We start from the raw sequence: 21,413 nt of genomic DNA, 5'->3' as shown, positions 1-21,413 counted from the left end.
ACTATAGCAAGGACTAAATTTTTCCATTTCCCGCTACTTGCTGACCAGAACATATATAGGAAAAAAAGGATGCTTTCCTGTGTGTGTGTGTGTGTGTGTGTGTGTGTATGTGTGTGTGAGGTTTAATTTTTCGCTTATAACCCCCAACACACACACGCGCGCCCACACACTCATGCAGCCAATTTCCTTTTCCGAGGGGGTTTTTTTTAACATACATACGACCGAAAGAGTTTTTCAATTAAACATTAAAAATGCACAATGCACATCATTATCACACGCATCCATCGAACCCCCGGTTTGTGACGTTGCAAGCCGGTGCATTGTGTCTCGGCAACGTCCAGAGTCGGGAAAAGCAGCATCATCCATCCTTGTTACGGTTGGACGATTTTTTTTTCGAATTTCCTCAGTACATAAACGAATCCAGGATGCATCTGTGCAGTAAAATGAAATAATAAGGGTAGTGGCAGCGGTGGGAGGTTTGCACAGTCCACTTCCATTTGGGATGCGTGATGGACACTGATTAAAGCCCTCTTTTGTGCGTGTGTGTGTGTGTTTTATTTTGCTTATCTAGCGCTTCCGTACAGTGTGGTGGTGGGTGGATGCACTTGCTGCGCGAAATTCCCGATAACGCACCCATAACCTACGCACACACCTTCCAGAACCCTTTTAAATGCGTTATTGGTGATGTCGGATGCCAGTGACAGTTCCAAGTACACCAAAAATGAACTCGAACGCATAAGTGGGGAGGTAAATCAACCAATAAAAATCAACACGGGAAGGGGGAGTAAAAATGCGTACCAAATATTTTGACCAGTCTGGTCTCGCTCCTGCTCCCGATGCATGGAGCGGGATTCAAAAGGGAGGATTTTTTTTTTTAAATTCAATCCCGCATCCCTCACCTTCTGCCCTTTTGCAGGTTCCGCACCTCGGAACAAACATAAAGTGCATCAGACAGAAAAATCAATATCGTTCCTCCACTGATGTAGCGAACATTTCATCATCGAGATGATCGCCGATGCACTCGCCATCGGTGTGGAATGAAATGCAAGAGCAAGAGTGTGAGTGATAAAAAAAAGTTTTGTTTCCATTAGCGATTTTCATATTTATTTTATATGTTGGAATGAACAACGTAAATTTAATTTAAACCTAAAAGAAATGATAGAATTTCTGAACAGAATGAAAGAAAAAGCTTCTAAATTAATAGAAATCATTCCATAACTTAAAAAAAAAAACAATTCAATCGTAATTTCCAAGTTTGATGAAACTTTGTGTTAATAACAATAAATACATCACAGCGCTATTACAGAAAAAATGCATTCATTAGTTGAATAAGTTTTGTTCATTAAATAACATTTAACAAAACTTTGCACTAAACAAAACTTTAATGTTTAAAGTACAAAACAATTATGGATGGGCAACAAAATATTAAACTGAGTTAATAAAATAGTGAAACTTGGGAGAAGAATATAAATAAAACATTAAAAATGTTGCATCGAGCCCAAAAATCAAATTAAAAACAAATTAAAATAAAAGAAACATCATAAAACAATATAAACAAACCATTTAAAATGAAAGAATCTATTCAATAGATTTTTCCAATAGTGGAAAAATGTATATGATCAACAAAAAAGTTCATAAGAGTCAAAAGTGAATGAAAAAGAAGAAAATAAAATATGTAAATAAAAGTAAAAAATAAATAATTAATCAAAAAAAGAGAATAAATGAGTATGAACTAGGCAAAATAATAAAAAATAATATAACAAATCACGCATATGATTGAACATAATATGACACTAACAGTGCTGGACAGATAACCTATTTTTGTAAAATAATGCAGTAGAGACTTTGCTGAAGATGTTCAATTTAATATTTTTACAATTGTTTTTCTTTTTTGTTGGGTATTTCCTCTTTCATCTTTTAGGTTATTTGTATGCATGTTTTATAAGTGGCAAAATACTAATAATAATTATCGTGAGCTGTAGTTTTAAAAAATCGAGCATCAAGGTGGTTCTATTATTTTGCCCATCACTGTATTAAGCAGTACCCGAATACACTCTTTCATTAATGCATTTGTTTACGTTTAGATGTTTTGTTTACGCTTAGACGTCACACCATACTTGACGAAAGCTAGTTTCGTCAAGTTTTTTGATAAACGAAATATTTCAAGTATACAGTGAGTAAGGATGAGTGTCGCTCGCGTGGGGGGCACTCAGAAAGTTTATAAATAGGGCAGAAAACACAATTATAACTCTCTTCGCATTTGGAATCTGAACACGACGCTTGGTAAATATTGCAACACACATCGATCCGAAACTCCGCGAATTCTTCATGGTGCCGTGACCAGGATACATAGCTCGAATTTCTGGTGTTTTTTCGCGAGTTTTGATCGACCCATCGTTCACCGTTTTCTGTGTCGTACCACATTTCGTTTGGATTTTCGTGCACCGTACAGCTGTTTTTGCCGCATCACGCATTACACTGCAGGTCACTCACTCACACGCACATACACACACACGATTGCACAATGCCCGTACCACCCGTTGTTTTGGCGTCCCGTCGGACAATTTTGTTGGCGTCCCTTACTCGGTACGAGAAATTTTTGGATAGTTTCGTTCACGCACGGGATCAAGTACAAGTGGAGGTTCGCTTAAGAAAATTCGAAACATTATGCAAGGACCTAGAGAGTGTTCAACAAGAATTAGAGGATTCCGCTTCCACGCTGGAAGAAACAACGCAGAATGCTGCATTTCGAGAGAATTTCGAGAATAGATTGATTCGTGTCCAATCTCAACTGCAGGCAAAGCTAGCTCCTACCGCGCACCCGAGCACTGGATCGAACTCACTCAAGGGCATCAAGCTTCCCACCATCGCGCATCATACGTCACAGGGTCACGAACTGAGTCACTCGCGGCGAATAACCTTTCCGCGTCAAACTAGTTTTGGTACCACGTCACATGAAACGCCAAATTGTATTTTATGCAATTCCTCGCATTCATTGCTAAAATGCCCACGATTTGAAGGAATGGAGCCTAAGGATCGCTATCGTTTCGCGATGACCGCGCGTTTATGCACAAATTGCTTACGCGAGAATCATGCGGCTCGTGATTGTCCGGCGCACTACAAATGCCGGTATTGTAATTTGGCACACCACACAAAACTGCACTTCACACCGAATAGCCCTAGTTACACAGCTCCGCCACATCACACACACAACACCGCTAACGATCACACAGCCACCGATAACACACAACCCCCATTTGCAGCAGCACTACAGCAAGCACCCGAGCAGGTATTGCTCCAAACTGCTTTCGTGAAAATTATTGATGATTTCGGAATTGCTCATCCTGCGCGCGCGCTGTTGGACAGCGCATCGCAGTCGAATCTTACTAGCGATCGACTCGCTAAACGGCTAAGTTTGAAGACGAGTAACGTACACGTTACCACGCTAAATTGGATTTTGTCACCACCCAACACCTGGAAAACCGTTGTGGCTAATCGTGTTGCTGAGATCCAGAACTATTCACGTCCTCGTCAGTGGAAACACATTCCCGGCTCAACAAATCTCGCCGGCCTGGTATCTCGTGGGATGTCAGCAGTGGACATGCTGAAAAGGTCGATATGGACTTGTGGTCCCGAGTGGTTGGGGCTACCTGCTTTTGATTGGCCAATATCGAATTCATTGCTGGCGGCCCAAGCTGATATTGAAATTCGTCGGACACGCACACAACAATCGTCACAAGTTACTTCATCCGCGATCACACCTAAATTCCTGGAAGCAGCTAAACTCACATTATGCATCCTGGCGCAACAAGACGAGTTTTTATCGGAGATCCGGTTGCTGAAAAGGGGAGAAACTATAGGGCGGCGCTCACCTCTACGGCGCTTGAATCCATTCCTCGATGAGGAAGGAATAGTGCGAGTGGGTGGCCGATTGAAGCTTGCACAGCTTCCCTACCAGTTCAAACACCCTATCCTACTTCCCAAGAACCATCTGTTTGCTCGTCTCATCGCATACCACTTTCATGAAAAGCTGATGCATGGCGGGGGAAGACTATTACTTTCCCAGATTCGAGAAGAATATTGGCCGCTCGACGGACGGAGATTAGTGAAAGGAGTAGTCCGTAATTGTTTTCGTTGCATACGACAGGATCCCGCCCTAGTGCAACAACAAACCGGCCAACTTCCGTATCAACGCATCACTCCGAGCCGGCCGTTTTCTGTTACTGGAGTGGATTACGCCGGCCCATTTTGTCTTAAGCCGACGTACAAGAGAGCTGCCGCTGCCAAGTGTTATTTGTTTTTGTTCTTTTGTTTTGCAACCAAGGCGGTTCACCTGGCGCTGGTCAGCGATCTCACCACTGCAGGGTTCTTGGCCGCTTTACACCGCTTCACAGCCCGGCGCGGGCTACCGTCGGATATACACTCCGACAACGTAAACAACTTGAAGGTTCGTCACACGCGCTAAAAGAATTTTTTGAGTTATTTCGGAGTGAGCAACAGCAAAATATCATCGCAACCAACTGCTCTGACATGGGGATTACCTGGCAATTACTCGTGCAACGTTTCTGGAAGCATTGGACCACTGAGTATCTGCAGGAAATGCAGAAGGACAATAAGGTTGCGGTTCGGTGCGAAATCGTTCCCGGCAGGCTGGTCATCCTTGTGGACGATTCCCTCCCCATCACCCGCTGGCCACTGGCGCGCATCATTGATGTACACCCTGGAGAGGATCAGCTTACTCGTGTAGTGAAGCTGAAAACGGCAAAGGGATTAGTCACGCGTCCTGTTACGAAAATTTGCGTTTTACCTGTTGCGAAACCGTCCTGTTAGTACCGCGTGTTAGTTATTTTGTTATGACATTCTGTCATGGGGGGGAGTATGTTTACGTTTAGATGTTTTGTTTACGCTTAGACGTCACACCATACTTGACGAAAGCTAGTTTCGTCAAGTTTTTTGATAAACGAAATATTTCAAGTATACAGTGAGTAAGGATGAGTGTCGCTCGCGTGGGGGGCACTCAGAAAGTTTATAAATAGGGCAGAAAACACAATTATAACTCTCTTCGCATTTGGAATCTGAACACGACGCTTGGTAAATATTGCAACACACATCGATCCGAAACTCCGCGAATTCTTCAGCATTTCTTCAATGCAATCGAACCAAAAATTGCATTAAATTGGTGTACCACAGAGGATTAAAAATGCAACAACAACAAAAAAAACCTTTGCAACCGAATACATTATGCACCGCGAGATGCACCGGGCACATGGAAGCGCCACCGTGAACCCTGATTGAGTTATTCTACCGAAATTTAATTAATTATGAATTTACAAATGATGTTGCGACACCCTAGCGACCCCGGGAGCTGGCAGCTTATTTATACTCCATCCCTTTTTCCCCCGCCGTGTGTGTGTGTGTTTCTCGATTGCATACGCATAAAAGGCCCCAAAAATAATTCACCACCGTCCAGCAGCCTACGATCGGGTACACAACTTTCGTCGGTTTGAAAATTGCAAATTTCCCGTATCGACAAATTTGATCAAGCACCCGAAACGGGAAAGTGCATTGATAAGCTTGTGCGGTGTGCGGTGGGGACAGCTTTTGCGAACGGGACACAATTGAGCCGCCGAGCTCAGGCTTAATGGAATGTTTGCTGTTGGAGACAGAAAATTTAACCAAAAAGAAAAAAAACATAACTACGGTGCTCGACATCAAAAGAGAGTGAGAGAGAAAAAAAAAACACACACACACACACAACGGCAACATAATTCTACCGCGCTGGACAATTCAATCATCGAAACCGATGAAATTTCAAACGATACACTCAGCCCACTCAGCGACACAAGTGCGCCCCCGGTGCGTTTCGGGTGGAGCGAGAGAATGCAAGCAATTTTTGCAAGGTGCAACTCCATTCGCCCGGGAAGTGACGAGTGAAGGTTTGTTAAATTTTTCGATGGATAGATTCGGAAATAAAACGAAGCCCAAACGCCCAGCGCACCGTGGCCGCGTTGATTGACGTGCAGTTTTTTTTTATGTGGTGTTATGCGCACCGGGCGATCTGACCAACGGTCAGTCAGCTTTCGTTAAGGAGAGCTGGTGTGTGTGTGTGTGAGCATCAGGATATTATGGATGCACACCATCGGTTGCATTCGCACAGTCATTTGGGATTTGTGATTGAGATGCTGCCAATGGCAGGGAAATAAGTTTCGCCCGCTTAATCACGCAGTCGGGGTACTTATTGTGAGCCGCGCGTTGAAGTGTTAAGAGTGCGCCCTTTGCTCGGTGAGTTGGGTGACTCACCAATTCAAAGTTAAGGTTTGATTGAGATGTTTTATATGGTTCAATTTCTTGAAATATTTTTTTTTTCAATTGATGCAAACAAACAATAATTTTGATTATTTTTAATCGAGATATAAACCGAAACGGTCTGTGCGTCCCGCAAAAACTGCATCTTTATTATTCCACTCCAAATATTCCGTACAATTCCACCGCCCATAAGCCCATAATGAAGTTGCCTCAATAATTGCAACAAAATTGCACAAAGCTTGCACACAGACAAGCCGTCCCAGCCAGCACCAAATATGGGCGGTATAGTAGTGCAATAAAAATGCTCGCTCGAAAAAGTAACGAACATCAATAAAAATCTGCAGATACGAAGCCGTACACGCCGTGTCTGCGTCGAACAATGCGAGAGAGAGAGAGAGAGAGAGAGAGAGAGAGAGAGAGGGCGAGAGAAGGAAACGTTGCACATATTCAGGTGTTGCACCTGGTGTGGGTGGATGGAGCGAGAGGGAGAGGGGGGGAAGGAATCTTTAGATTTTTTTGTTAACAAAAGAAGCAACCACCAAAAAAAAAATTCGCAGCCGCGAAACTCGTGGCGCGGATAGTCACGGATGGAGTAACGCATTAACGACGACGCATTTTGAGCGCACGCTGGATGATTTTTGATGAAGTTTTTATCATAATGGGAAATTAATGTACGAATTCCGATTCGTTTTTTGTGTGTGTGAGTTCGTTTTTCCTTCCCTCTCTCTCCCTCTGTCTCTCTCTAGGTTTTTGCAGTTTGCAAGGTTCTTTTGGCGAAATGCTGTATCGGTATCGGCCGGTCCTGTCGTGCGAAAATGGCTGCAGCGGATTAAATAGAGCAGGGGAAGTTGCAGTTTTAGTTACAATGATGTACTATTTGGAATTGTTTTTTTACATGACACCGACAATCATGTGGCATCTTTTTTGGGACACTCTCAGACTCGCTGATGAGAGAATTTTGAAGACTTCACTACTTCCACTACAACAACCTTGAACGGGCTTGGACTGCCCTTTCCAGGCCTTCTATGCCTTGATTTTACTTGTTGTTGGATAGTCAGTCCTGCGTACAGGGAGGCGATCTGGATGGGATTTGAAACCCGGTCCTCCCGTGTGAAGGACCGTTTATGTTCTCAGAATAAATACATCAGGAACAATGATATTCTGACGATATGGATGGATGATTCGGTAACATTCGTAAGATTGGATCATCCCGTCGGAGTTAGCTTCGCAAGATAAGAAACCAGGTAGTTTTGAACTTTCCTGAGTCCTTGTTTCGGAACGCGGTCACGAGTATTGTAAGTAATAAATACTCTGTTTCATCTTCTATCATCTAGAGGTAAACAGTTGCTTTTATTGTATTGTAGGGGCTCGATGATAGAGGCAACAAGAGCGCCAATCATCGTACGACAGGACTGGGATTCAAATCCCATCTGGACCGTCCCCGCGTACTAAAGATTAACTATCCAACGACGTGGTATTATTAAGTCTACAATGCCAGAAATGGCAGGCGTGACCTATGAGGTCGTTAGGTCAAGAAGACAAAGAGAGAGAGAGAGAGAGAGCACTTATTTGAGAAGACAATGCTATCAAGGAAGTGATAGTCTATTCATCAATTGTGCAACAACCTGCATTGTGACAAGAGTATTTAAATTACTGAACTGTGGTCCTTGAACATCCCAATCTACCAGAATGCCTCACCCGTAATCCACTGTCGTGGTTCACATTCCAAATTCCCTTTTAAACCTACACATTTTTAACTTACAAATTAATAAAACAAATTTCATTGGCCACGCAGTCCTGGTTATAACCCTGGGCGAAATTAGTGACCATCAGGACTTTCATACAAGTCATCTTGTCCAGAGGGCTTCGGAGAAGATCGTCGCTTAAAGACCTAGTCCAAGGAAATCATAAGGCTTATCAACCAGCCTTATTTATGAAAGAACCTTGTCGCCCAAGAACCTCATTGGTAAAGGGGCCATGCTGTTACTGGATCCTTGAAAGGTTTCCAATATATCGACGAACTGGGCCCAGAGGTCCTTATCAGCTATTGAAGATCTATTATACCTGTCAAATTTTGGGGCGGCCCAGTGGTAGATGTGACAGCGGCGCCGGTCTTCACACGGCAGGACCTGGGTTCAAGTCTCATCTAGGTCGTTCCCCCCATAGTGAGGATTGACTATCCAACAATATGGTATCAAAAAGTAACTAGTAAGCAAAAAATGGCAGGCATGACATGACCATGACCTAAGAGGTCGTTAGGCCAAGGAAAAAGAAGAGTAAGAGAATAATCAAGACCGAGACTTTGAGTATGACAACAAGCATCCAAATATCAAAGCAAGGTTTCTCACAACCTCTTCGATCTCTTCAATCTTGACTTTGACACTTAACTCAATACGTACAAGTGCACCATAAAATATAAACAAAAACCATTCTCCATTAATCTTATCCCTGTTGCGAGCTTGCCTGGCGCATTTTAGACTGTACCACACACAGACGTACGGTAACGTATATCGGACACACAACAGCAACAGCAAAACTGCACACCTTGCAGTGATAGGACAGAAGACCGGTGCGAGCAATTGTGCAAACCTTGCCGCGATTACTGTTGCACGAGCCAGCGGCGGCCATCCTTATCTTATCATGTACTGCCGAAAAAAAAGGTCAGATATGAACGATATTGCTGGGTCCGTTTTTTTTTTTTTTGGTGAAGGTTGAAATGTCACTCGCGGAAAGTGTTGCGCTGAAGGTGCTGGTGTGTGTGAAACATCATGTGCAACACGAAAGGTTATAAATAATTCGCACAACATTCTTAGGGTTAGTCTGCAATCCAGATTAGATGCACCACTAATTCACCTGACCGGGCACTATTTATGCTGTTCATTATCCGGTGCTGGTGGCGGTAAAGATCGCTTTATGCTTCATCCCCTTCCATCTATCACCGGCGCAACGAAATTGTAATGGAAAGAAAGCGCTAGTGCACCTTCGTGGTTTGTGACCAGACCCGAACTAGAGCAGCCCTGGGCACACCTGAAACCATCCTCCAGGTTAACGCCATTTACCCTACCATGAGTCACGCTGCACACGCATTCGTCGTACGGTCACAGCCTACGCGAATCCGTTGCACTTCCGTCGTCGTTGCACACACACACACGCAGCTTGAGGTCCCGGAGGAGCCCGCCAGTTAAATGGGACGTGTGCACTCGGTCGGCTGCAGGGTGGCAGGCAATGGAATTATAAATTACAGCCCGTTATCACCATCGTCACCATCGCGATACAGACCCACCGTTACCGTTAAGTATTTCCTGCGCCGGGGATTTCTGCGTCTCCCGGGATGTCACCTTTCACTGGTCCGTGGTGGGGGGGGTTTCAGTGGATTGGAGTTTTGCAAGTGATCGTAAAGTTCGCTCATCGAAATGGGATCAACTTCGTGCCAACTTCGGACCAATCGAACCTGTTGTTGTTGTTCTATCCCTTAATCGCTTACCCACGCTCAAGCTATTCCAAGTTCTTGGGATGACGTTGGTAGAACTAAACTGAGAGCTTTAAGTTTATTAGAATAATCCTGGACCTTGATATTCGTCTGATAGTCTACTAAAAGATCTGTACATTCTAATCGTGACATCTAGAGGGAAATTTTAAACATATAAAATAATCTCTTATATCAGCTTTATAGCATCTTCAGCCAGACTGTAATTAGCAAAAGTTTAAATATGAAATTATTTATTCTGAAAGTTGTCCATAATCCCACACGCAAATCAAGATTCCAAAATGGAGCCATTATTTCGATTCAATTTAAACTGCAGACCGCGTCGTTACCATCGATGCACCCGAATGCCACCATAATTGCACTCTCTGCACAACTGCAAATTGCTTCCGAAAAACCAAAAAAAAAAAAAACTACAAAACACACAATAACAAGCCGAATCACTCAACCGTCAACCCTGCGGCGCAACGTTCAAGTTCATGACCTTCACAAAATGGCAATCATCTGGACGAGGGCGAGCGTTCGATCGTACTCGTGGCACATAGCGCACGACATGCCCCATCCACCATCGGCTTGATTGTCTGCGTGTGTGTGTGTGTGTGGGTAGTGGGAGCGTAAGAGCTAATGTGCAAATTTACCATTTTTTTGTTGGCTGGTTGGTGCAAATAAGAATGCTTACAAACGCTAGAACAGGTTTGGGGTTGGTTTTGGCAGACAGCAGAACCGAAGACCTACATTCGTTCCGTCGATCTCCGGCGATCGGTAGAATCGTGTAGAATCGTTAAAGATGATCGAGTACCATTCTAGTTTTCTTTTTTGTTGCGTAAACTCCCATATCAAGGAAGAAGCTCCACAAACGGATCATTTTATTCGTCGCATGTGTAAAAGCTCCATCAAGCCGTGTGGACAGTAAATGAGAAGAAGCTTCCTCCCGCAAACAGACGCAGAGCCCCCTAAAAACAAAAAACAAAATCACCGAATCTGAAGAGCAAAATAAACGCCACGAAACCTGCCGGCCCACAATGAACTGTGCGCGTCTTTCGCGACGTCGCACCGAAATGTTTACCAACGGGTACGAGTAACTCGACCCCCTTCCCATCCAAACTCACGCCACGCTCTGCTTCCCTCAACCACCTTCTCCCCGTATCAACGCAAAACATTGCCAACATGTCTTGTGCCGGAGTTCTCTTTCCAGGAATTGTGGTTCCCTTCCAGGTCCAAACAAACCAGACACGGAGCCAAAAATTGCAAAAACGAAACGACGAACCGCGAACGTGCAAGGGCGGCTGGCTGATGGCTGGCGACTAACGGAGAGACGAACCGAGAGTTACGAGATCTGTGTGTGCATTTTATTTTTTTTTTGGTGCGAGTGTGTCTTGTTTTTGCCAAAATTTGGATATTATAGCTTGAAGCGAGTGATAAGTTTGTGGCATTAGTAAAGTAAGATTTTAATTTATTAAAAAAATTGGATTCATAATTAAAACAAGTAAAGTATTCAAAAGAAAGAGATGTGAAAACATAAACAAAATAAATTATTAAATTAAATATTAAATTAAGTTAAATATAAAAATTAAATTTATGAAAAAACACAAGAACAAAAACTGACAATATGGCGTTAGATCGTAATTATAAATAAATAAAAATTAAAGTACAAAAAAAAAATAGAAAAACAATTTATTCCTTCAAATTAAACTTGGAAAAATATAAAAATTGAAACTAAAAATAAAAGATTAACAAAAAAATCAAAAAATTAAAAGAAAAATATGAAAAATATGAAACTAAATTGCGTCAAAATTAAAATGCAATAATTATGAAAAAAACAAATTTTATGAAAAGCGAGATCGAAAACACAACAATACAGATAAAGTGGAAAACAAGATATACGGAAAACAGATATTAAGAAAAAAAACAAAAGATAGAAAAGAAAGTAGATAAAGCAGCAATTCCTACAAATAAAACATGGAAATATACTATAAGAAATCAAATAAAAAATCAAGAGAAATATAACTCAATTCAGCAAATGAAAAAAAAGGAAACTTATAAACAATAGTTGTAATTTAGAAAAAAAGGCAAGGAGAATGAGTAAAAAGAGTAAAAAAAGTAAAATAAAAATCAAACTTCCTGAAAGCAAACACAGAAAGCACAGAAGATAAGCTATGTAAATTAAATGAAACGAATAAATCTAGAAAACAATTGCAACATTTACGCCACAAAAATCTCGGTAAGGCACGAAAAGCAAGGGAGCGCGCCATAAAACACTGGCCCCAGGAATCGATCTGTGTCCGCAGCAACGGAGCGATGTATCCACGGGACAGGTTAAGCCGGCGTTGCGTGTGTAGTGCGATTTTTGGCAACCCTCTGCCATTCCTCCCATTCCACCCACCCTCCCCGCATCCCTCTCTTCTGTTTTGCACATGTATTTTGTGTGGGTACGACCTGCAAATTCGCGGCCAAGAAAGAACGCGCGCGCATTCCGTGTTTCTGGCCACAGCCACAGCCATCCAGTTCTTGTTTCGTCTTTTGCTTTTATTTTTGCAAACAACTCCTCTCTCCGATTTCTTCTTCTTTTTCGCGCTGTTATTCGCTTCCACCCTCTCACCGCATTTTCCACCCGCACAGTCCACATTCACATGCTAACTGTTTCACCCGCCGGCTGGGGTAACGTTCGCTTCCAACCGCAGCTTTTGGGCTGGCGTGTGTGTTTGCAGATTTGTTTCGATTAGGTTGTTATTTTTTGTTGTTGCCCAGTTCTTCTTCGTCCATTTATTCTTCTTCGCTGGCAATTATCGTCTCGGGTTGTGTGTGTGTTTTGTTGTTGCTGTTCGTTCGCGTATTCGCGTCGCGCGCTAGAATCATGTCCGAAAGACGACAGCGCCGATCCGTGGCGGTGACGATCGAAACCGAGCTGGCCACCACCATCATTCCGACGACGACCGGTTGGTTTCGGTGGTGGTGTTTTTTTTCGGTACACGCAAACCTTACTACTTCCCTGCCTCGATAGTGGTCGAATTTCGTGTGCATAAAGCGTTTTTTATTCCTTTTTCCGTTTTCCTTTTCCCTCTTGTTCATATCAATTTCTTCTCCTTTATTATTCAATCCACTCGCTACCGGTTCCTGATATGATCTGCAGTTCTTGGAGGAGAACCAAAAAAAAAAGACAGGTTTTCGCAAAAAGGTCATTTACGTTTGAATCTCAGCTGCAAACAAACCAAAATGCAATCATGCTTCAAGCGATCAAGCGACAGAGAAATGGATTGATACATTAGTTTTACAATTTCTCCTAATTTATACTTCAACTTTATTAAACAATTTTTGCTCCTCATACCGTTTCCCGTCTCCTTTCTAATGATTGGACATTGGAGTGTGGGTTTCTTTTTGCTTCCCTCACTATTGCATTTGATCGTAACTTATTAAAAAGAGGACAACGAAATACAGTCACAAACGCACACACACACAAACACACACATTTGAAAAGAGTCGAATTTCTGGTTTTGCAACTCGTGGCCGAATTTGGGCAACCCTGATTAAGGAGAAAAAAAACCCGTTTTCAAAGCCTTCGTCCACCCGAAAAGTGCACACACGTGCATGCAAGGGGAGGGGGGGGGGGAGGGTGTTTGAGGACGGATGGTGGAAGCGCATTCGCCTGTGGCATAAGTTCAATCTCCTCGCTCAACACACACAACCCCAAAAAAAAAAAACCGATCAACACTTGTTGGAGGAAAGATTCTTCGAGGGCTGTTTGATTTTCTGTTTCTAATAACTTCGATACCAGTAGAAAATTAGCACCTTAAAAGCGCTTTGAGTTGATAGTAAACACATTTTCGAACGTGCTTTTAAAAAAAGGACTCTAAGTTGTTAGTATATGAAATAATATGTATTCAGCAAACTGGAACTGTTCACTGGAATATTAAGATGTTGCGAAAAGCCTTTGCTCTGCTCATTTGAATTTGGCTTTGATAATCGTTTAGAGACCGTTTAGGGTCTATCGAATACTAAGAGGTCATGATTACTAAAACGTATGCTATAAATTCACTCATAGTTTTTATAGCAAAATTGTAGTTCTAAATAAGACAGTAATTAAATTTTACTTGTAGCAGAATAGTTATCCGAAGATTTCACTGAATAATCATCAAATAACCCCCGGATAAACTACCAAATGTCATGTGACACGTCATACAAAGCTTCAGAGTAGAGAGGTGTGCTAGAAGTATTTCTAATGATGCTGTAATTCTACAACTTCAGAATATATCCGACAAAAGAGCAAAATGGTTTAAATACCTCTCCAAGAAACGTCCTGGTTATGTACTTAACTATCTAAATCTTAATCCAAAAATCCAACTCACCACAATGTAACAGATTACGGAAGGAACAACCAGGAAGACACCACAGTTCGACAGCGCGCTGATTCTCTCGGATTCCTTCCACCTTCTAATCCCCGGCTTCCAAGGCTCAAATCATAGTCTTAGTTACACACGCACACACGTTTCAATCAATCACGGGCGCACACACACACACACACAACGCACGCAACCAAATCAACTATCAACACGGTTATCGCGGCGTATCGTTTGCTTGAGATGGGTTTCAAAACTAAAGCACGCATGGGAAGGGACCCACAAACGCACCGCACAACGACAACACAAACTGGAAACTGGACCGAAAGTGTGCCGAACGTTTCATCGATAGCACCGGGCAGCAGAAGTTCCAACCGTAGAATTTTCACTCTCCATACTAATAATTATTTTCGCAACATTTAGATGATACCGTGGGGGCGCGGGGCGGGGCGGTGAGGTGCACCAACAAATTAATGACCCTTTCGTTTTTTTTTTGGGATTTAGCTCTATCCAGTCCAAACGCTACTTGCCATCCACCCCTGAATGGTTAATGCAGTTTTAAATAGTTTCACAATTTCGCACAACCAAATGCTGCTCCGGGCGCTGCAGGGGTTCGTCCTTGAGATTTTGGGATTTTGGGTGGGTGGATGGGTGAAACAAACTAATCACACCGTAAAATTTTTTAGTTAATATTATTGCATGGCTTTTTCGGCTGTTCGTATCATTTTTCACTTCACAAGCACAGCTGGTTTCGAGATGCGGTGCACTGCTGACGGCAACTCATATCTGCACTGGACTCTCGGTGACGTGCGGTGCAAACAGGGGAGTTAATGATCGAACGCAATACGAAGCAAACTTAGTAATGTTCTCCCGAAAAGGACATCCGCTAGATCACTTAAAAGCCAGTAAACGTCAACAACAACAAAAAAAAGTCACTCGTAGGGAAGCTTTTGAACGCACTTTAGAACCACACGAAGGTTTGACGATTTTTTTTTTTTTCCACTCCGGAACACAATATCACTAACACTGTGGTTGCAGCGAGAATTTTGGGTTTTAATTTTCAGCAGCAAAATAAAAAAAAACAGAAACCGAAGAAAAACAAACGGACAACTCAAACGCGCAACGTCGCGACGGTCGGTTCCTGGTAGTGCTCGGTGATGGCTACATCTTCATCCGTGTCTGTCTGTTGCTGATGTTGAACTTTGTGTTGTACGGCGCTGGGAAGCTGGAGTTTTCATACGATCCTTCTTGTGTTGTGTGTGTTAGTTAGGTGGTCGAAAATTTGTTGCACTTTGTTTTTGGATAAGTTTCGATGATCGTGAAGGAGCCTGCAACGGGAAGCAAAACGTAGACAAATGTTAGAGAATTGTGCGTCAACTAGGGCATTGAAATAAAAGAAAAGAACGCTATAAACTGCATATAGAGTACTACGTACAAAATATTAGTGTTTTTATAGCATCTTTATAGCAAGTTTGCCTTCCTTGAGAGTGGTCCATGATATCGACACTAATCGAGTTATAATTCGATTCCGAGCTCGCCAACAAAAAACTGCCTCACGCGAAAAATAAAACCCCAACCATGGGTAGAATCTTCCCCAAAAAGACACATAACTAACAGACGACATCTCATCAAACGCGACCACCACAAGTGCTCTAGGCCATCGCCGTAGTTAGGAAGATCTTCTTTGGCTCGAAATTTCGTCGACCAAGACAAAGCGGGAAAAATGTCCGACGTTTTTTTTTTTTTCGCTCGCGTCCGGTTCCTCGCTGTAGTCCACCCACATGCGCCATCGTGCCACGTACCGTTCATGCGATCTCGCTCGTTCACACGCTAGCCCCGAAAAGGTGGTTCACGTTAGAGGACAAACATCCCCCCCGAGAGAGGAAAAAAAAAGTGCCACACTATTTTTCTCCTTCTTTATCCCATTTGGGGGAAGGGACCAGCAACAACAACAACAAAAAACCCGGAGACCCCCGAAAAAACCGGCACTTACACACATACAGAGGGTCGCGCGCGCGTTTGTGACGGTGTGTAACCGAGCGCGCTCCCCATCAAACGGAAAAGCGGAACATCATCATCATCATCCCGTCGACGTCTTTTCCCGTGGTGTTGGTTTCCCCATTTTTTATTTTACTTCTTTTTTTCGGCGGGGATATGTGTGTGTGTGTGATATTCTTTTTTTCCTCGGTAGCCAAGACCAAGACCAAGTGGAAAAAAATTGTCGATCACCGACGTAATGTCATGGGCGACAGTGATGTGCTGCATGACATCAGATTTTTGGAAACGGATGTTGTGGTTCAGGCTATTTTTTTCCTAGTTGAGTCCACTCGCACACACACATATTTTGAGAGAAAGAAAATTTTAGTTTCGCTTCCTAACACTGGAACAGCATCTACTTAGGATAGCTGACTACTATTTATTTATTTATTTATTTATTTATTTATTTAGTTCATATTGTCCGCCAATGATGGTTCAACAATGTTCATTAACACTTAAAGGGAAAGCGAGGATGACAGTCAGGATTAGGTGGCAAGGAAAGAGACTTCTCGAAGACGGACACGAAAACGAGACAAGGAGACATTATAGTCGAACAGGTGATAGCACTTGTTGAAAGCCGACAAAGCTCGTAGCAGAGGATCGTTCGAACCGTAACGGGTGTGGCGGGATGGGATATAAAGGGGAGGTCTATCGCGGAGGCGACGGGAAGGAGCATAAAGGGGGATGGCAAACAGAAGAGAAGGGACATCAAGTTCATTTAACAGGAGACCTGCAATGAAGCTAGCACGGATATGGAAATGCCTATCCTCAATGGTTTCTAGCCCAAGAAGACGGCAACGGACTGGATAGGGAGGGAGAGCAAGATGATAGCCGTTAAGGAAGCGACGAACAGCCACACGAGTGAATTTGCGCTGAACACTCTCCAGTCTTGCCATCGCAGTGGAGCCTGGGGGAGACCAGACTACAGCCGCGTATTCCAAGGAGGATCGCACCCAACAGCAGTACAGGGACTTCAAGCAGAGGGGATCGCGGATTTCGGACGATAGCCTAATGATCAGACCCAGTGATTTATTAGCCTTGCTAATTACATAATCAACGTGGGAACTGAAGGACAGCGTTTCGTCGAGCCACACACCTAGATCTTTTACAGAGGATACACGACGTATTACTGTATCACAGAGGGTGTAGCTAAACGGGAAACGAGAACGAGAACGAGAAAACGAGATCACACAACACTTATCGGGGGACAGGAGTAGGCCATTCTTACGACACCAAACAGCGGTGATCTTCTCATTGAACTTGGAGACAGCAGCATCGATGTTGCAGGATTCCTCGATGAAAGACCAGTCGACAGCCGACAGGACGGCAATAAGTCTCGAATGGTTCATTTTCCGGAAGTTGAATCCACGGAGACCACGGTCACTGCGAGGTAGATGAGCGGCTGGGGGTGACGGAACCGAAATAGTGGTCTCCAGTGCGGGGTGATGCAGGTCGATAGGCACAAGGGGGCATGGTGCGGAATGAACAAACGAACAGCTTTCAGCGGCGGCAGGGTTAGCGAAAAGTAAATCCAGCTGGCGATCGCGATGATTTTTCACCCCTGACAATTGCAGCAATCCATTGTAGGTCATGCCATCGATGAGAGAGCAACCGGATGATGAATAGTTGGGCATGAAGTGGCGTGGTGGGTCGGTAGCGGCATGCCAGGTAATAGCTGGCATGTTGAAGTCACCAAACAGCAACAGTAGGTCGTTTTGCGACATACGTTCGGAAATGTCACATACACTCTCATGCAGATTGTCGAACACATCCACAGAGGAACTGCGTTCAGGAGCGATGTAGATAACACCGATGAACAGGCTGCAGCGATGAAGTTTTACGCACACCCACAGGAGCTCAAGCGATGAGAAAGCGTGACGTAACATGAAGCTGTTTAACGAAGCGGCACAAGCGATGAGCACACCTCCACCACGAGAGTGTATGCTGTTATCAGTACTTCGGTCGCAACGGTATACGATGAATTGCGTGTCAGCTAGTAGTGCGCTGGGTATCGATTCGTCGAGCCAGGTTTCGGTAAGTACCAATACATCGAGATCAGCCTCAGATAATGCGAGTCGGGTGTTGTTCAGCTTGGTGCGCAGTCCTCTGACGTTCTGGTAGTATAGGAGAAGCTCTAAGTTAGGAGCCTGTGCATGTGTCGGCGGAGTATCACGGAGAACACGTGTAGTTAAGGCAGTGGTGGCTCGGGCATAGTGGCGTGGTGCGGATCGGAGAGCGGCGGATTCAGGTGGTTGGGCGGCAAGTTGACTCGTGTACTGGTGGTCGGAAGTGGTTCCCGGGGTCCTGTGTGCCAAAAATTCTGTGCTGTTTGTGAAGTGCGGTGGTCGGTGAATTCACGGAACACTATACCGTTGTGCCAAGTGGATGGTGAAAGCGCCTTTTCTTTTAAGTCAGGCGACATCCCAACTTTAAAGGAGATAAAGCTGAGAGTGCCTGGATCCTTGTCACGTGGCACCAGTCTAATAGTGATGACGTCATCAGTACCTAGCTGAGAAGCCACCATCAGCTTGAAATCGGAGTCCGACACCGATGGAGCAATTCTGGTAAGGTATAACCAGAATTTCGGCCCGTTGGACACATTCAACGGGACGGTCAGCACGGTACGAGACGATGGTGAAATCGGTGCAGTGCCAACGTTGAGAGGTGGCGCAGAAACGGCATCAGGAGGCGTGAAATCGACAAGCCTACGTTTAGGCGCATTGCGGTTAGGAGCGTTTTGGGACGCTCGGTCCAGTTCACCGGGGCGGGAGCTTAATGGCGTTGCTGCGGCGGTTGATGATGTTAGTGGTGCGAGTGGCATCAACGTGTGCGTGTTGGAATTGCTCCTGTCAACAGCCGACAGTACATCAGCACGCACAGCATCCAAGACGGCAGTAAGACGACCGTCAAATTCACGAAGCAACTCGTCCTTCAGAACATCGAGAGCGGTATTGAGCTCATTGAATATAGCTCTACCGCTAAGCCGCGATGCGTTGCAACTTGCGCAAATCCAGAGGGCTTGAGCATCGGGCCGTGTGAATTCCGGAAGAGCAGCTTCGGGGACTCCAATACAACGAAGATGGTAAGATGTATCGCAGGAGCCCGCACACTTGTACAGTTCTTCGTTGTTTACAGGCAGGGAGCACGAAGGACAGGACGTAGCCATCGTAAACACTGAGCTGCACTGACACAGGAACGAAACGCACTAACACAAAACAAGAACGAGTGCGTGAAACGTCGAGGACGCTAGCTCGAATAATAGTCGATAACAGCGCGGTGATGCAACAAATCAGGCCGGAATCTGACACGAATTGAGGACAAGACACCAGTGCAACTATAGACAGCAAATTTCACACGGCAAGGCACGCAGAACACGTTGAAAACACGTAAAAACAACGGAGCTCGAAGAAGTACCAATCGAACGTGACGAAGTCCAAGATGGATTATCCTGGTCCAAGATGGATTATTAGATGGACTATCCTATCACTAACACACGAATGGTCGCGATGGAGGACTCAGAGATGTCTCGAATCTGTCATCTAATCTGTCATTCACTCGATGCTCGCCTCCTAAGTCAACCAAGTGCTTAAATCCTTTTTTTTCCCCTCTATAACACATACCGTTTACACTCGCTGGTAACGATGCACAGATGAAGCAAGCATCCCTGTTCATCCGGGTCTGCACATACCGAGGGGGTAAAAAACCGTACAAACGCTTTTCTTTTTGTTTTTGGTGAGGATGTAACAATAATGCTGTGACTCGTGCCAAACAAACGGAACGGCTTCCACTGGTCGCGCGCGAAATTTTGAACCTTCCGCACACTCACGCACGTCACACACGGGACAACCAACCTTGGGCCAGACTTTTCAACAAAATAATAATAATTCCACCGGGATCACAAGTGCGGCTGCTGCTGCTGGTGCCGCCGAACGGATAAAGAGCATATTACAGACTGAGTGCGTTTTCTCTGTTTTCTATTTTAGCTGGTCCGGAGCAACCGACCCGTCATGGGGTGTGTGTGTGTGTGTGTTCTCTCGCGAGATGAAACCTTTGCTCCAGAAGGCATGGGGGTATGTGATAGAGAGCGAGAGAGCGAGCGAGAGAGAACGACAGATAGGAAGGCAACACTGCTCGCTTTGATGTGGAGTGTGAAAGAGAACGCAGAAGCCCGTTGGGGTTGAGGGCTCCCAGTCTCGGCATTTCACCTAAATTCGCTCTTCTGTTGTAAGAGGGGTGAGAGAGAGAGAGAGTCCTTTTTCGCCGGATAGCCAATATGGGGAACCTGCGACGCGACTCTCGCAGTGAAAACACAACGCCGGGGAGTGGTTGGTTGGTGCATCAACGATGGGTGGAGAGTAAACGCGACAAGCAGCAAGAAATAAAAAAGCGCACACACACACACAGTTTGTACATAGCTTTTGCACGGGTGCATGGGGTGGAGGGGGTGGGGGACGGTGTTGCACAAAGGGGGTGTGCAAATTGTCAAAATGCAACCTTCAACTTCCCAACGTTGGTGATGCCCGAGCGAGACAGGGCCAATGTGCAAGCGAAAGGGAAAGCACCGATGTACATATTCCCAAAAAATACACAGACAGAGAAGTAACCGGGTTTTTGCAACCGGCTTTATGTTTCGCGTGTAGTGGTACGTGGGGAAAATTTGTTCACAGCGAGAGAGAGAGAGTATGAGAGACCATTGCTGAGTTGCACTATGGGCGCGTTGGCTGCATGCAAATGTGCAGTGTGCTGTTGCTTGCCCAATACAATGATGCACGGTATATGGTAGCGGTCGCAGCAGAACATTACCAGCCAAGTCGTAATGAAAGTGAAACAATGGAACAGTGAAAGTTGGAAAAACACTGTGTGCAGGGAAAATTGCCGCGCACCACATGAACCACCAGGTGGCTCCATCGGGTACAGCGAAAATAGCGATAAACGGGGTGAATTGTTTGTTTTACTTAAAAAAAAACATTGAAGTATAATTAGAATGCTAAATAACGAATTTAAAAAAAAATAATGGAGTTATTCGGGTATAACAAATTATAAAACAAATTGTACAGGAAAAAATAACTTGAATAAACGTTAAATTTGGAATTATTTCTAATTTGGGGCCTAATTAAAAACGCTTAAGCAAATAACAATAGATTTCGTTATATTAAAACAAAGTCTTCTAGAAACAAACAAATAATATCAAATTTGTTTGAAATGTATCAACTATGATTTTAAGCTATGAGTAAATTTTGTCAACAAATTAC

The 21,413-nt window shown here is 44.2% G+C and overlaps 2 protein-coding genes across 13 annotated transcripts in view; both read right to left on the bottom strand.

Annotated features, from left to right (window-relative positions):
* The window catches only part of LOC118503488 (zinc finger protein rotund), a 61,756-nt gene that overhangs the window by 37,960 nt on the left and 2,383 nt on the right, over positions 1 to 21,413 (bottom strand). For 3 of the 12 annotated variants that reach the window (XM_036036795.1, XM_036036790.1, XM_036036799.1), the window contains exons 1-2: positions 19,782 to 21,212; positions 14,134 to 15,452 (exon numbers count right to left, since the gene is read on the bottom strand). The gene's annotated coding sequence lies outside the window, so the exon portion shown is untranslated. Of the gene's footprint in view, positions 1 to 14,133; positions 15,453 to 15,559; positions 15,648 to 19,781; positions 21,215 to 21,413 lie in introns of those variants that run through there. The other 9 variants (XM_036036796.1, XM_036036794.1, XM_036036798.1 and 6 more) reach the window with 7 other exon arrangements.
* On the bottom strand, positions 18,350 to 19,327 carry LOC118506351. The gene has a single exon (XM_036043341.1). The coding sequence runs from the start codon at positions 19,325 to 19,327 to the stop codon at positions 18,350 to 18,352; it is 978 nt and encodes a 325-aa protein (XP_035899234.1).

The sequence above is a fragment of the Anopheles stephensi genome, chromosome 2 (assembly GCF_013141755.1).
Source record: "Anopheles stephensi strain Indian chromosome 2, UCI_ANSTEP_V1.0, whole genome shotgun sequence".
NCBI lineage: Eukaryota > Metazoa > Arthropoda > Insecta > Diptera > Culicidae > Anopheles > Anopheles stephensi.
This window is presented reverse-complemented; position numbering and strand designations above follow the sequence as displayed.